At 39.3% G+C, this 14330-nt stretch overlaps 1 protein-coding gene across 3 annotated transcripts in view; it reads right to left on the bottom strand.

Moving 5' to 3' along the window:
• atrnl1a (attractin-like 1a) overlaps positions 1-14330 on the bottom strand; it is a 319852-nt gene that overhangs the window by 111250 nt on the left and 194272 nt on the right. For all 3 annotated transcript variants that reach the window (XM_067610631.1, XM_067610633.1, XM_067610634.1), the window contains one exon: positions 12681-12759. In XM_067610631.1, coding sequence (XP_067466732.1) covers positions 12681-12759 — 79 coding nt within the window. The remainder of the gene's footprint in view (positions 1-12680; positions 12760-14330) is intronic.

Below are 14330 nucleotides of genomic sequence, written 5' to 3'. Positions count from 1 at the left end.
TGTCTGGGCAAGGAGGAGACCTCTGTGGATTGTTTCAGCTCCTGCTCAAAAAAACTCCCGGATGACGATCGCTGAGGGAGTCCTGACTGGGGGAGGCTGACTGCAGAACTACCTGACACCAACAACCGGGAGGAAACCACAGCTATTTAACCTGCTTTTCAGAGGCTGATCCACTGCAGCAGGCCCAGTTTTTGGGCCTGTGCTGGTAAGTCTCATTCCCTATAGGACCTTCTGTGTGTACTGGGTCTGTTTTCAAGTCTACTTTCCGCTGTGGGTAAGTCTCGCCTTGCTTACTACACCAAAGACAGTAGCATTTACCCCTGTCACGGCTCCTTTTACTGGCCATAGCTGTTGCAGTCACCATTGGACTCCATAAGTCACACCTCCACTCACCTCACCATCCGGATGCGACAGCTGTCTCCACCTGACCCATAAAATCTCTGAGTTGGAAGGGAGAATATCTATCCTGCTCCAGATCAAAGATGAAGAACGGATCCTTGACTCTTTGATCGCCATGAGCCCCGCTGTCACCACCACAACACCAGAGAACCAGACTCTTTCATCTCATGTCTGGATGTTGCCGCTGCCCAGGGGGCAGACCACTGGACCCAGCAGGTAGCTAAGACCAAGGCCCTGGTTAGCTCCACTCCTCGCCAGAGTAGCCTCGCCACTCCTGCTGCCTGTAAGGGTAAACATGGTGGGAAGTTCCCCTTTCGTTCCTATCCACCCCTGACCAACAAATTTTCCATCTTGGACGAATGAGACTTCCCTCCAGTCACCAGTCACCACATTCCCCCATCAACTCTGGAGTCTGATTGCCCCTTGTCACCGTCTCCATGACGCCCCCTCTTCATGACCCCACTGCATGCAGTTCACCCTTTGTCTGGTTCAGGCCTGATCTCAATGACACCTTCTCCCAGGAGGAGGACTTCAAGTCTTCCTTGTCCAATCCCCAATTCTAATAATCTTGATATTTTTTTATGATTACTGAGACATGGCTGTCACCAGGAGACACTGATCCCCTGATTGAGGTTATGCCCCCTGATTTTGCATATTCTCACAGTCCCAGGTCTTAGGGTTTTTTATTAGTTAGGTCTTAAGTGCCATCCTGTTACTTTTGGTAATTTTATTTCCTTTGAAGTGTTAAGTTTCTTAATCACTGGCCCTACCCCTCCCCCTTACTCTGCATCTTAATTTATAGGCCTCCTAAATCTGTTCATTTCATTTCTGAGTTTTCTGAGCTTTTATCTATTGTTATGCCAGGGTGCTTATTCTTGGTGATTTTAATATTCATGTATGTTGTCCTTCCCATCCCCTCACCTCTCTCTGTTTTTTAGATCTTATAGTGTCTTTTAACCTCATTCAGTCAGTTAAAAGGGCCACACATCCTAAAGATCACACCTTAGATCTGGTTCTCTCATCTGGTTTCTCTCTCTCGGAGGTGTTAATTTGGTGGATATGCTGGTTACTGACCGTAAAACTGTTGTTTTTAAGGTTCCACTACAGCTCTCTATTCTTAGTCTCCATCCTACAACACATTCATGCATTCTCAGCGCTGCAGCTAAATTGTGTAATACTTTTAATTCATCCTCCTTTAATTCCACTATATTTCCTCACAATCCAGATGATCTGTTAAATTCATTTAACGATCAGTGCCTATCCATCCTTGACCAAATTGCACCATTTGAAACTAGGAAACAAGTATCAAATAACCTCCCCTGGTTGAACAATCACACTTGAGCCCTTAAACGACACTGTAGATAATTTGAACATCATTGAAAGGTAAATAAGTCTGAAATAGCACATAACCCTTCAAAAACCAAATGTTAATTTATCAGAAAGCAGTTAAGGATGCAAGATCGGCCTATTTCTCTGATTGATATCCAGAAATCACCACAATCCTAAAGTTGTCTTTAGGGTAATTGATTCGGTTATTAGTAGTCCCTCCACTTCTCTTTACCTGATGGTGAGCTGTCTGAAAATTTTTCTTAATAAGGTGGAGAGTCCCAAATGCAGCCCGACCATTGTATTCTTTCTATTTCTCATGTTAGTTCTGCCTCTTTTTCCTAGTTTTGACTCACAATTTCATTGTTAGAGGATGCAGTCTCCCATATGAACTGCTCCTCCTGCATCTCAGACATCATCCCCACTTAACTGCTAAAGGAGGTATTTTCCACTGTCGGCCCTGTTATTTTGCAATTTTTTTTTTTTTTTTTTTTAATCAATTCTCTGACTTCTGGTTCTTTTCCAAACAGTTTTAAGCATGCCATTATTTACCCATTGCCAAAGAAACCTAATTTGCCCCCCCCTGCCCTTAAGTAACTACAGACTAATCTCCAAATTGTCTTTCTTATCAAGGTTTTGGAGGACATAATCTCATCCCGACTGATATCTTTTATGAATAATAATAGTGTTTTCATCTGGGTGGTATTCTAGAAAGCATGTTTAGTGAAAACTCGTAAGTTTGTTAACCCTGAGACGAGGGAAACTGAGTTTTCAGTTCCAGAAACAGAGGTAACTTAAACTCAAGGTCAGTTACCATGGTAACTCACTGGCAGGTTTTCTTCTCCTCTACCGGCCTGATGCTCTGCTCCTCTGTTTGTGCTTACTATGACAGTCACTTTTATTACAGTCATAGTCATTTTATGTACTGTCAGTCACTTTGTTTACGGTTTAGTCACTTTACTTATTGTCATTGCACATTCCTTTTGTGTTGTGGAATTATTCATCTACTGCATCAACAATCTCCATTTTTGTATTTCTTAGATTATTTTAAGATTCAGACATTAATCTAACATGTTTCATAACCGCCTGAGTCACATTAACTGTATTTTAACATTTGACATTGCAGTAGAAGATACAAAATACTAGAGAAGTAAAAGAAGCAAAATACATGAAAGGTGGTTTGTGGAGAGTTGTGTGTGTGTAGCACCTCTGCTAATTAAAGAAACACAATTTGATTATGGACTAATCTGTGTGCTGAAATGTGGAGGAAAGAATGAAACATTGAAAACTGCTCCGCCCACTCAATCAGACACAAAACAAGGGTAAATTGCACCCTTTATGGGCATGTTTGTGCCGTCATATCATTAGCGCAATATTGTGATTCGGACCTTGAGACAGGCCAGATAGCGGTTGCAAATGATGCGCAATTCATGGTGCTATGAGCAGCCACAATCCATTCATTGTGAATTTGCCACTCAGTCTTTCTGCCACTTGATGGCTGTAACCACAGTTACTTCCTCCTGCATCAGGACTGCTCACATGTGCCACCTGGTGGTTATTGGTCTGCACTGCAGCTAGTGCTGAAATCAGCTGGTTAAAATACAAGTCCCCCCCTCCCTATTTGCTGCAGCCATGCAGCTTTACCGCCGTGGTAATCGCATCAAACGAAACGAGTGACATCTGTAGTTCTTTTAGATTTAAGTGCCACATTTGACACAGTTGATCATGGTATCCTCTTACATCGCTTGGAAACTTGGGAAACTTAGCTTATTACACTCATACCTCTCCAACAGAACTTTTTCTGTTGCTCTGGGTCATTCTGCTTCCTCGATGGCTCGATTGAGTTGTGGTGTCCCTCAAGGTTCCATTCTTGGCCTCCTTCTGTTCTCTACATACATGCTGCCTCTTGGCCATGTTATTCAGAATCATAATGTGTGATACCATTTTTATGCTGATGACACTCAGTTGTATTCGCCCTTAAAATCCACAGATCCTAGCAGTAAATTTAATGATGATAAGTCCGAGGTCATTCTGTTCAGTCCCCCAAATTCAATCAGCTCTTTTGGTGCTAATCTGGGCCATATGTCAAATAATATTAAGCAGGCTGCTAGGAATCTAGGGGTAATATCGGATAATAAACTCTGTTTTTATGATCAAGTCAAACATGTTGTTGGGTTTCTCCCAGCTCAAGATACTCACTAAATAATGCCGTTTTTATTAATTACTGATTTAGTTTTACATGCTTTTATCTATTCTTGGCCTGATTATTGCAACACACTTTACTCAGGTATCAGCCAGGACTCACTCTACTGTCTCCAATTAGTACAAAACACTGCTTTTTGACTTATTACTAGGACAAAAAGGTATGATCACATTACCCCTGTGCTTGCCTCCCTACACTGGCTACCTGTTAGATTTCACACTGATTTTAAAATCTTATTGCTCACTTTTAAGGCTTTAAACGGCCTTGCACCTACATACATGTCTGACTTATTGACCTGGCATGTGCCCTCTCGGCCGTTAAGATCCGCGGATGGAGCCCTGCTGGTTACTCCAACGGTTTGTGACTATTGGTGATCGGGCTTTTGCTATCAGAGCTCCCACACTATGAAATTCTGACACACTAAATCACTACCTCTTCTTAAAACTTTTCTCTTTGTGAAAGCTTTTGGAAATGTTTGATATTTATCTTTTTATTTATTTGATCTTATTCATTTTATTATTTGTACTTTCTTTTTATCTGCCTTGTCTGGTTTTATTTCTTTTTTGTAAAGCACTCTAACACTGTTAAGACAAGTGCTATATAAATAAGGTTTATTATTATTATAAAGTTTATTAAACAAACAGAGAAAAAAGATTTATAAGGAGAGACAGATGGACCAGAAATGCAGAGAGGTTTTAAAGTGTTTATCATTGATGAACAATATATTGCCTCTGGATTCAATGATTGATAGTAATTATTGGTCATTCTGTCTTCAATGGGTTTTATCTCTTAAAAACAATCTTTCATCTAATTTTATCTTTTATATAAGTTGTTTAAATTATCTTTAAAAACAGTCAATAAATCTGCTTTTTAATTTTGTCTATAAATACATTTTCTTGACTTAAATACTGTATATATTATTTAAGGCCATACATTTACACAGATTTAATTATATACCGCATTTAAAGAGTTTGTCTTGATGAAAAATCTGAATTCTGTGTTGAACTGATAATAAGTGAAAATAATGGCCAATTTTACTTTAATGCAAAACCACAGACTGTGTTTCAAAGACGTCTTTTACTATATCTGCTCTCTACAGTATTTGTGCATTGCAACTACAGCTTTGTTAAAGTTAGGGACAGTTTTGGCTACAGGGAAAGATCATAGTTACGGTTAATAAAAAGGTGAATTAATTAATTGTCCATGACAGGAAGTGATCTCTGGTCTCCCATACCAAACATGCATCCACAATCCAAACATCCACTCCCCAACTTTTTGCCTCTCCATGTGAAGGACACACAACATCCTGCATCAGCACTGGACGTTTATAATGCGCAGAAACATCCAATATGACCATAATTGTCGGTATACTGGGCTGCTACAAACACGACACATGTAAATTAATCTATAACACTGTCAGAAAACATTACAAATTTAAAGTAAAGTTGCTTCACTTAATTCACACAAATTTATCTGCTGGACTGTTCTGATCTCAAATCTCATTGGAAAGTTATTTATGTCCCTGTAAGTTCAAGAAGTGGAGCTTAAAGACTAGTATACATTTCTTTCCTAAAGTTGAAAATGTTTTCAACTTTCACACACGTCCTTGGAATTAAGGCCAAGAGAAAATATGCACATTTGTATGTTTCCATTGGCTTTATATGCAACTGCACTGCGTTTAGTGTTTAGATTTACTTGTTCACTGTCAGTTCATATATTTAAACCTGTTAATCAATTTGAAAGTAGAATTCAATCCTGTACTTTGGATTTTACTGGTAGCACTGGTAGTGTATGGCCCCTAAGGACAAAACACATACAAGAGCAAAGGCACAATCAATGATATGTGCTCCAAATCCAGAAATGCAGTAATTATCAACACATACACCTCAGGGTGCATTGTGATATTACATGTAGCTCCTTTTACACAAACTGTTCAAGGTGGGAATGCTGCACCTTTATTCTACCTTGATGTTCTGTATAAAATGTGATCACAAAGCCGGATCGACTGTGTAATCGTGCACGACGGGACAGGGAGCTGACGCCATTGTGGTACACATCGGAACGCCGGCATACCATGTAAAAGCACACAAGCAAACAAGTAAAGGTGGCTAAATGACGGATCTTCTTTACAGCTATAATGCCGGATCTCTTTATAAAGGAGACTTTTGTACGTAGGGGCCACTGTAGCGGGGCAACCCTTCTGGTTTACAGTATATCAGACTGAAAGAATGTACTTTTAGCTACTGTGGGTGTTCTACACAAACATTCATAGAGGTTCTACTTTGCTGACAAAGCTAGAAAAAGTTATGTTTTAAGTTTTAATTAGTTATCTGATTTGACAGATCAAGGTAGGAGAGGAGAGAGTGATGAAAAATGTATCTGAAAAAGTCAACAGGGAGGAGAGGACCTCAATTTTGTCCTTCTGGCTGTCTTTCTAGTTTTTCATTTGTCTTTTGACTTATTTATCTTCAGAGGGGCAACCCTATTAGGCAAACCAGAGACATCTTGCGCAGCCTGTCTCTTCGCATCAGCATTAGAATTTCAAAGTAGCTTTTTGATTGTTTGATCTCACATCCAAATATGATTGTTGGTTATAAAAAAAAAAAAAAAAAGTATGAGAAAAAGCAATTAACATAAAGCCGTGCTTCTATTAATACCCAGTTTTCTCTGTAGTCTTGTGGCTGGTTGTGATCCATAATTAACAGTGAAGAGATCCCATTTTCACCTACTGCTGTGGTTCCCCACTAGACCAGTTCTCTGGAGAGCAGAGAGAGGAGCGAGAGCAGCGAACAGATGATGCTTCACACTACACACTGCAGAAAAACTAGAGAGAGCTACTGTATTTTCTAATATTAAAAACCCGACAAAATGGATATTGACACTTAAATAGTTTAATATTAATATAACTCAGCACAAAGATTTTTTTTTTGTATTTTCAGTCAGAGGCAGCTGTGAGTCATGATAAACCCTGATGATTTGAACGAGTGGATCAAATCATTGGGCTGTGCTGCAGATCTGGCTGCTGTGATTTCGCCCCTCATCTGTGAAACAGACCACCTGCCAGCGTGATGTTGCACTGACTGATGTTTCACACTTAATTCTTTAAACTCTTTCTTTTTAATGTCTCTGCTTTGTCTTTCAAGCAGCTCACAGTCTACAATAAAGCCTCATAGGGTCATATACATGGGACCTGGATCATGTTTTAAACAGGAAATCACAATGTTAAATGTTGAATGTAATGATCAACAGCAGCCTGTGATTCTGATTATGTTTAAGAAAGTTGAAGCACTCGGTTGTCGTTGGGGAAAGATGGTGGTCTTGGATAAAGAATAAAATGTTGAAGCTAACTTTAAGCATGAGACAAGATGTTTTAATGTTTAACCAAAATGACAACATCAAGTATTTTACTAGCCTATACAGTATGCATACACTGCGTACATCTAAACCTTATGCCTATGACTTTTGTGCAGTATGATGATGTCATACTCCCTGAGTTGGAAAAAAAAAACATGTTGTGAATATAATCCAGGTAGCAATTATGTTTCCTTGAAAAATAGCATTAAAATTAGCAAAGCAAATACAAAGGTATTTTGTATAAGAGGCAGTGTTGGATCTGTGTTAAAGATATGACGAATTTCATGGCAGAACTACGACAAACAACTACTAAAAAGTCAACAAAATAAAATCCAAAATCAAGAGTAATGATTCAACTCAGGAAATACAAAGTTTTTTGCACATGGATCCATATCAATCGCTACAATTATGTAACACAATAAAATGTAAACTACCCCTCTTAGAATAGACATAGCAAGTTAGCTCAGAATGCTAAATGTGTCATTGATACGAGTTGTATCCATATTTGTAAATGTTTTACACATTTTTAAACTGAATTATCCGTTTGAAACAATGAACGGGAGGAATAATCTTTGTTACAACAGCTTACACACACTTTAACTAATAAGCACATATCACTTAGAGGCACTGTTTTAAAATTATCCAAATATTTTAAAGTTTTTTTTGTTTTTCAGTGAAAGACTTTTCTTTAATTATAGTTTTCCTCTGGAGTTATAGCCATTTGCAGCATGTTTATTGTGGAAATCACAATAGAGGCTGAAATACAATACACAGTGCAGATCTATTTGCAGCTACAGAGAAAAAAATCTGCACATAATTCCTGTTTGTGAAAGTCTCACACACAAACTGATCAGTAGTAACAGCTCCTGTATATTACAATAACAATATCTATATATATATATGAGATAAATCTGGCTGTATTGACCATCTCTCCCCTGAGCCCCTGAGGCACCTGACAACAGCTGTTTATCTCCATAATAATCGGGCTGGCACTAAATATATCAACACAAGGAGATGATAAAAACACAGCATTCAGCTCCATTGATTAGCATTGTTAATTTCTCGCTTGGTGGTGCAGGGTAAGTGAAGTTGGAGCCCGCTGAGGAAGCTCACTGGGACCGATGACAAAGTTCTGTTACAAGGTAGCGATGAAGCTAGAAAAACGAAAGGCTCTTTATCTCTGTACAATGTGTTTCTCTGACTCTCTTTCTCTCTCTCTGTTCATCTTCTTTCAGAGATGATAAAGTGGTAAATAGAGGTCTGAATATAAAGTGGTAAATAGAGGTCTGAGTAAACTGTAAGCTTCAGTTATCTTCTGAAGGAAAATAGCGAAGAGATCATTGATTTGTTTGTCCATTTCAACAAATCCTTATAACTAAATTACAAATAAACTACCGGGTTAGGGTTGAGGAAATGTTGCTGTGATGGTTGAAAGAAAGAATAGTTGACTGTTGAATGGAGACCAGATGAGGATTGGATTCTCTGGAGTCAAAATCACACCCGTCGTTCATCATTTTAAAGTGGTGTTGCACAATTCGAAGAACTCTGAGACACTTATATTTGTTCTACATAGAAAAAAATCACCAACAAACGATGTTGAAGATAAAACAGATTGAAGCAACCGCCGAATTAACTGCAGCGGCAAGGACTTAAGCAGCAAGCAAGTTTCCATTGTCTCCATAGAAAACAAAGCTGGTGAAAGCTGCTGGCCAATCACAGTGTGAGGTGGATGTGGTATCGTTGGTTTGGCTCTACACTGGCCCCTCCGATGTCTGAAAAATGTTGGGAGGATGAAGTTTTCCAAAGTTATTCGACAGTCCCACAAGCACTTCTGACAGAGTCTACTGGTGCCGTCATAGTTTAGGTCACTAGTATTATCTGCTTCATATGTTTTCCCACCAGCATTTCAGGTTCATTTATCTTTTGCGAATGTTCCTCAGTTTAGAGTAAGCCAGCGTTCAGACCAATATTAGCTCTGCATGGAAACAAATGCAGCTCTCTCATTCATTTGAATGGAGCCAACTTTCCAGAGTTGTAAAATCCTGTCTGTGAGTGTTATAAAACAGTCTGATAAGCCTTTAAATGCGTTAATGTGTAGCTTAAACAGCATTTCTCCACCAACACAGCCCTTTGCATTGTTTTAATGCATGACACTGTTATAATAACATAAAGGACCAGTTTGTCTGTCAGTTATTTTCTTCCTGTCCTCCCTGTTCGTACATTTCAACACTTTTTTCTCTGTTTGTTCCACAACCAGGATCTGAAAGTGGTTTTAAATCCCATGCAGCTCTTTCCTCCCCTTAGGAGCAGAGGTCATATGATTTATATTAGAAAACATCCATGAGAGATGTGGAGATACTGGCCCTCGTTACAGAGAAACACTGACATTTTGAGCATGTTGTCTGCTTTTTTGCCTTCAACAGGCTCTGTTCATGTTATAGCGAAGGGGCCTCACTGCTGACACTCGGCTCATTAACATAGTTTGTGTTGTCGCCGGTTTGCTTACAGCAGTTGGTTTCTGCGGTGACATTTTTAGAGTAGCTAAAGGACAAATCCACAAAGAGTTTCCTATAATGTAACAAGTGACTGGTGAAGAAAATGAACAAAGTAAATTTTCTGAAATGTCATGGTCTCCCTCTAAGGTTGGCTGAGTGCTATTATTCAGTAAAACTATGAAATGTTTTTTTTTTCTTTGTCACCGCTTGAGCTGCCCTAAAGTGAAAGATCACGCTTCACACTTTCATTTGCTTTCTTTGTACCAGAATGGAGGAATTAAGCAGGCCTACGTGGTGAAAAAAAAGTGATTTCATTTCATTAACTGTAGATGATGATGATGATGATGATGAGAAGAAAGTGAGGTGGTATCACCAGAGTTCCTGCAGTGATTTCTCCCTCCATGGCTGTTATCTAAAGGGAGATTTGGTTTACAGCCCTCGGTAAGAAAAAAGGGGAGAATGACAGTGAAAAAGTGTCAGTGAGTCTGGGTAAATAAACAATAAGAGTGCAGTAAATGCAGCATTGCGGTTCCGCCGTGATATGAGACCAGCTGTCATAAATAATGTAGCTGAGTGTCGGCCGGCCTGCTGGCAGCCGGTAAACCACACCTCACACTGGGGAAACAAGGCTAAACAAACACCAGGTTAGTTGAGTCACATGTGGCTGCACAAACATCAAAGTACACGAATCAATCACTGTGCTGGAAACACATTCAACCCTATGACATGTGACTGCACCGAAACAAATAACTGAAAAAAAAACATTCAGATGCAGAAAGAGGATGAAAACACAAGAATCCGTTCCATTCAAGAGCCTTTTTTAAAAATGTTTCAGCACTAATTCTAGGAACAAAAACTCTCCATGTTTAATTACAACATTTCGGTCGGTTTGGACTTTCTTTAGGTAAGATCAGACAAACTTTGCAATTACGTAAAAGTGAGTAAAAGTGATTGAAAGATTTCTGATTCTTAGTTTCTCAGTTAAAGGAACATTTGGATGTATTCAACCTGATGGGTCATGCTAACTTTGCTCTCTCCAGCTCTGCTATATCACACAAAACAACAAGTATCAGAGATAGCTGCTGAGCCTCCTACAGCTGTCCACATAAACATGATTTTTACATGCATCGCTTCAAATATTTGTTTCTGAGTATGAACGAAAGTAAACACACAGCCTATAGCAGCCATTATAACTAACTGCATAGAGATCTATATCTGGGGAACCTTGTCGGCAAACTGAACCAGCCTGTATATTCATCTGCACACGCTGGTTTGTTCACATGTATGAGTCTGATGTTGACTCTTGTTGACTATTATGAGGACAATCGAGAGTCATGTTGACTGGCCGACTGTATTTATATGAGACAGATTACACAGAGGAGTTAGAACAAACGGAAGAGGACAAAACGAAGAACGGAGGCAAACACCTCAAGAGAAACCACCGGTGTTCCTGCTGCCATTGTTGTTTAGTTTTTTTCAAAACAAAAAAAAAAAAAACAATGAGCGATTTATTTTTTTTTTTGGTTGATCATGAACATGAACATTAACATTCTGTAGTTGAATGATTTAAAGGAAAAGTTGTTGAATCTTTACGCTAAGCTAATTGAATAGCCTTCCAGCTCTGTACTTAATGCACAGACATGACAGAGGTTTCCATCTTCACATCGAACTCTCAGCAACAACGCAAATGAGCATATTTCACATGATATTTAACTATTCCTTTTATAGCTATTAAGAATGTTGTTGCACTTACTAAGAGAGACTCGGCACCATATTTACTTGTTTCCTTCCTATTTGTATTTACTTTCTGCTACCAGAAGCATTTCTCAAGCTGTCGTCATCGTAAGACAATCTAATTTACAAGAAACGAAGGTATTTAGTGTCATCAAGGTGCAGAAAACAGAAATTTGTGGATGCCTGGGAACATGCTTCTGCTTCAAATGAAATCTGAAATGAATTCTTATAGTAATGTTCCTTTAATGTTTACCAGTGAAGACAACAAGTCTCAGCAGCATCGAGTGGCGTTTTCTCACTGAGTGCAGAAACGTTTAAAACCACTTAAGCAAATTACAAATCTGATCCTTTTCAAAACACCATAAAAGTAACAGAACACGTCACCAACAACATTTAAAAGCTGGAACCTCATTTGCACATAAAAGCAGCAGCGTTTTTTTCTGCATAATGAGAGAAAAGCAGCAGCAGCAGGAAGGGGACCAGAAAACCAACAAGTGTATTTATGGACAATAGTTCCACCAATAACACGAGATTATCATCATCATCGCTGCTCATAACCAACACTGATTCCTCCCTGATGACTTAAGCACAAAACACAAAAATATGCATAAAAAACATTAAACAAGTGAGAGAGAGACCAAGGTTTATCACTGAAAAGATAATAGATCCAAAAACAAGTCAAGCAGTGGAGCCAGTGAAGTGATTTGGGGTGTAAATTGTGTTTTTGTGTATTTGTGTGTGTGTGTGTGTGTGTGTGTGTGTGTGTGTGTGTGTGAAGGGTCAGGAGTAAAAATGAAATGATGCGGCATCTGTTGAGGCTTTAAGTAATATATCACTCCATTCCACTTCGTTTAGCATCACTTCGCCTGAGTTAATTGGTTCATGAGGAGCACTAATTAAGGGGAATGGCCTTGTTTATCGTCACGGCGACGCTCGTTAAGCTCTCTCTTTTTTTTTTTTTTTTTTTCCAGGACTGGTGACATTAACCCACCCTTCACAACTGTGGGTGGGTGGGTGGGGGGGGGATGAGTCAGTATATATTTACTTTAGTCTTCAGTGTGGCTGCTGCTATTGAACAGCTCATGTGTAGAACAGCGACAACACTCCACATGTACTTAACGCACAAATATGTACACACACACACATACTAACATATGAAAGTGTCCTACCTCTCTTCTCCGTGACGCCCAGCAGGTCTGCTTGATTTTCCAAACTACAGCAGCAACCAGCAACAGAGACAGGAAACAGCTGGAGGCAGAACAGAGACAATAATCAATCAATAAATCAATCAAAAATCAACGATGTCTGAGAAGTGCATGAGCAACGTGACGAAAACAATATCACATCAAGCAGAAATGAGATGGTGCAACCTCACAGACACCTCTTTCTTATGTACATATACTGTATGTATGTAGTGTATGTACGACACTATGCAGTATCAGATCATGTTGCTCTTGTCAATCCTAATTAAAGTCCAATGATTATGTGCTGTTCCTACAACAAACATTTGTGGTTTATTTCATGCAGACAGATCAGTCTTGATGTTTCTGACCTCAGCTGTGAACTCCGTGGAGCTTAAAAACAACAATCAGCTGGAAATCAAAAGTGATTTGGAGTTTTTTCTTCGTATTGCAGTTGCTTGGATGGTCAGAGTCGGTGCAGAGATATTCTAACTTTTAGTCCCCAGTAGGGGTCACTGAATCCTTCACTGTCTGTGATGATTGATGTCTTCAACAAACAACATCAGGGGTTATTTTTCTAGTTTTGACAGAGCTCCTTCAGAAGCGCCACAGAAGACATTATACAGTTGTTTTCACAGGCTGAGTAGTATTTCCCATGAAGGGTAAACTGACAGTGGGTAAAATCAATGAAATGCCTCGTTAAAATATAGATAGAAATTACAAAGACAATTTCACACTATGAAGACAGCAATATTCCTTCTCCTGGACTCTGTAATTGTTGTCTTGTGTTGACTCATGGGAGGCACTTAAAGCTACAATATGCAGGTTCTATAAGTCAAGCTAGCACTCCTCCCCTCCCTCTCCCTGCTCCTTTACACTCTGTCAGGCCCTCCACCTTCATCCTCGTGATCACGCACACCGGATGTATTGATTTCTCCTCCTCCTCTCCTTGTGAATCAGCCGTAGTGACATCTTCTAGCAGCTAATGCTATCTCGAAGCCTCCGTATGAGACAAGATTTAGGCCAGAAGTGTGTTTACATATTGATTGACAGCCAAGAGGTCCCGCCCCCCATTTTGGCCTTCTCTGATTGGTTAGAAGGGGATATCTGTGTGCTGCTGCTGCTGCCAGGCTGTTCAATCTGTGTCACAGAGTCTGTGACACAGAAACCTTTGATGACACCTCTCCACATTAAGATACACTTTGGAGCATATTTCAACAAAAAAAATATGAGGAAAAACTTACATACTGTAGCTTTAATTCTAAACAGAGCCAATATAGTTTCAAAGTCGTGTATAGATGGAGCTGCCTGAACACCTCCATACAAAAAATGCAACTCTACTGGTTTTAGGACCAAGGGGTCACCAGATGATTATTGATAAGATAAAAGATCAACTAAATCATGCCTTCCTTTTAACTCCTCTGTAATTTATTTTTTCTTGACAGTTTTACTTCTTTATTCTTCTACAAATTATTCAATGAAACAATCTGAGAAGGGAAAATAACCATTTGGTTAAACTTCAAAAATTTTAAGGGGGCACATGCCAACACAGTCTGGAGCCGCTGCTTCAGACTTCATTTAGAGGTGGAAATTTGACATTTAAGAACAAGTTGTAGGTGCACTAATGTGAGACACGTT

This window comes from Thunnus thynnus, chromosome 14, assembly GCF_963924715.1.
Source record: "Thunnus thynnus chromosome 14, fThuThy2.1, whole genome shotgun sequence".
Classification (NCBI taxonomy): domain Eukaryota; kingdom Metazoa; phylum Chordata; class Actinopteri; order Scombriformes; family Scombridae; genus Thunnus; species Thunnus thynnus.
The sequence above is the reverse complement of the archived record's forward strand: the minus strand, read 5'-3'. Positions and strand labels throughout refer to the sequence as shown.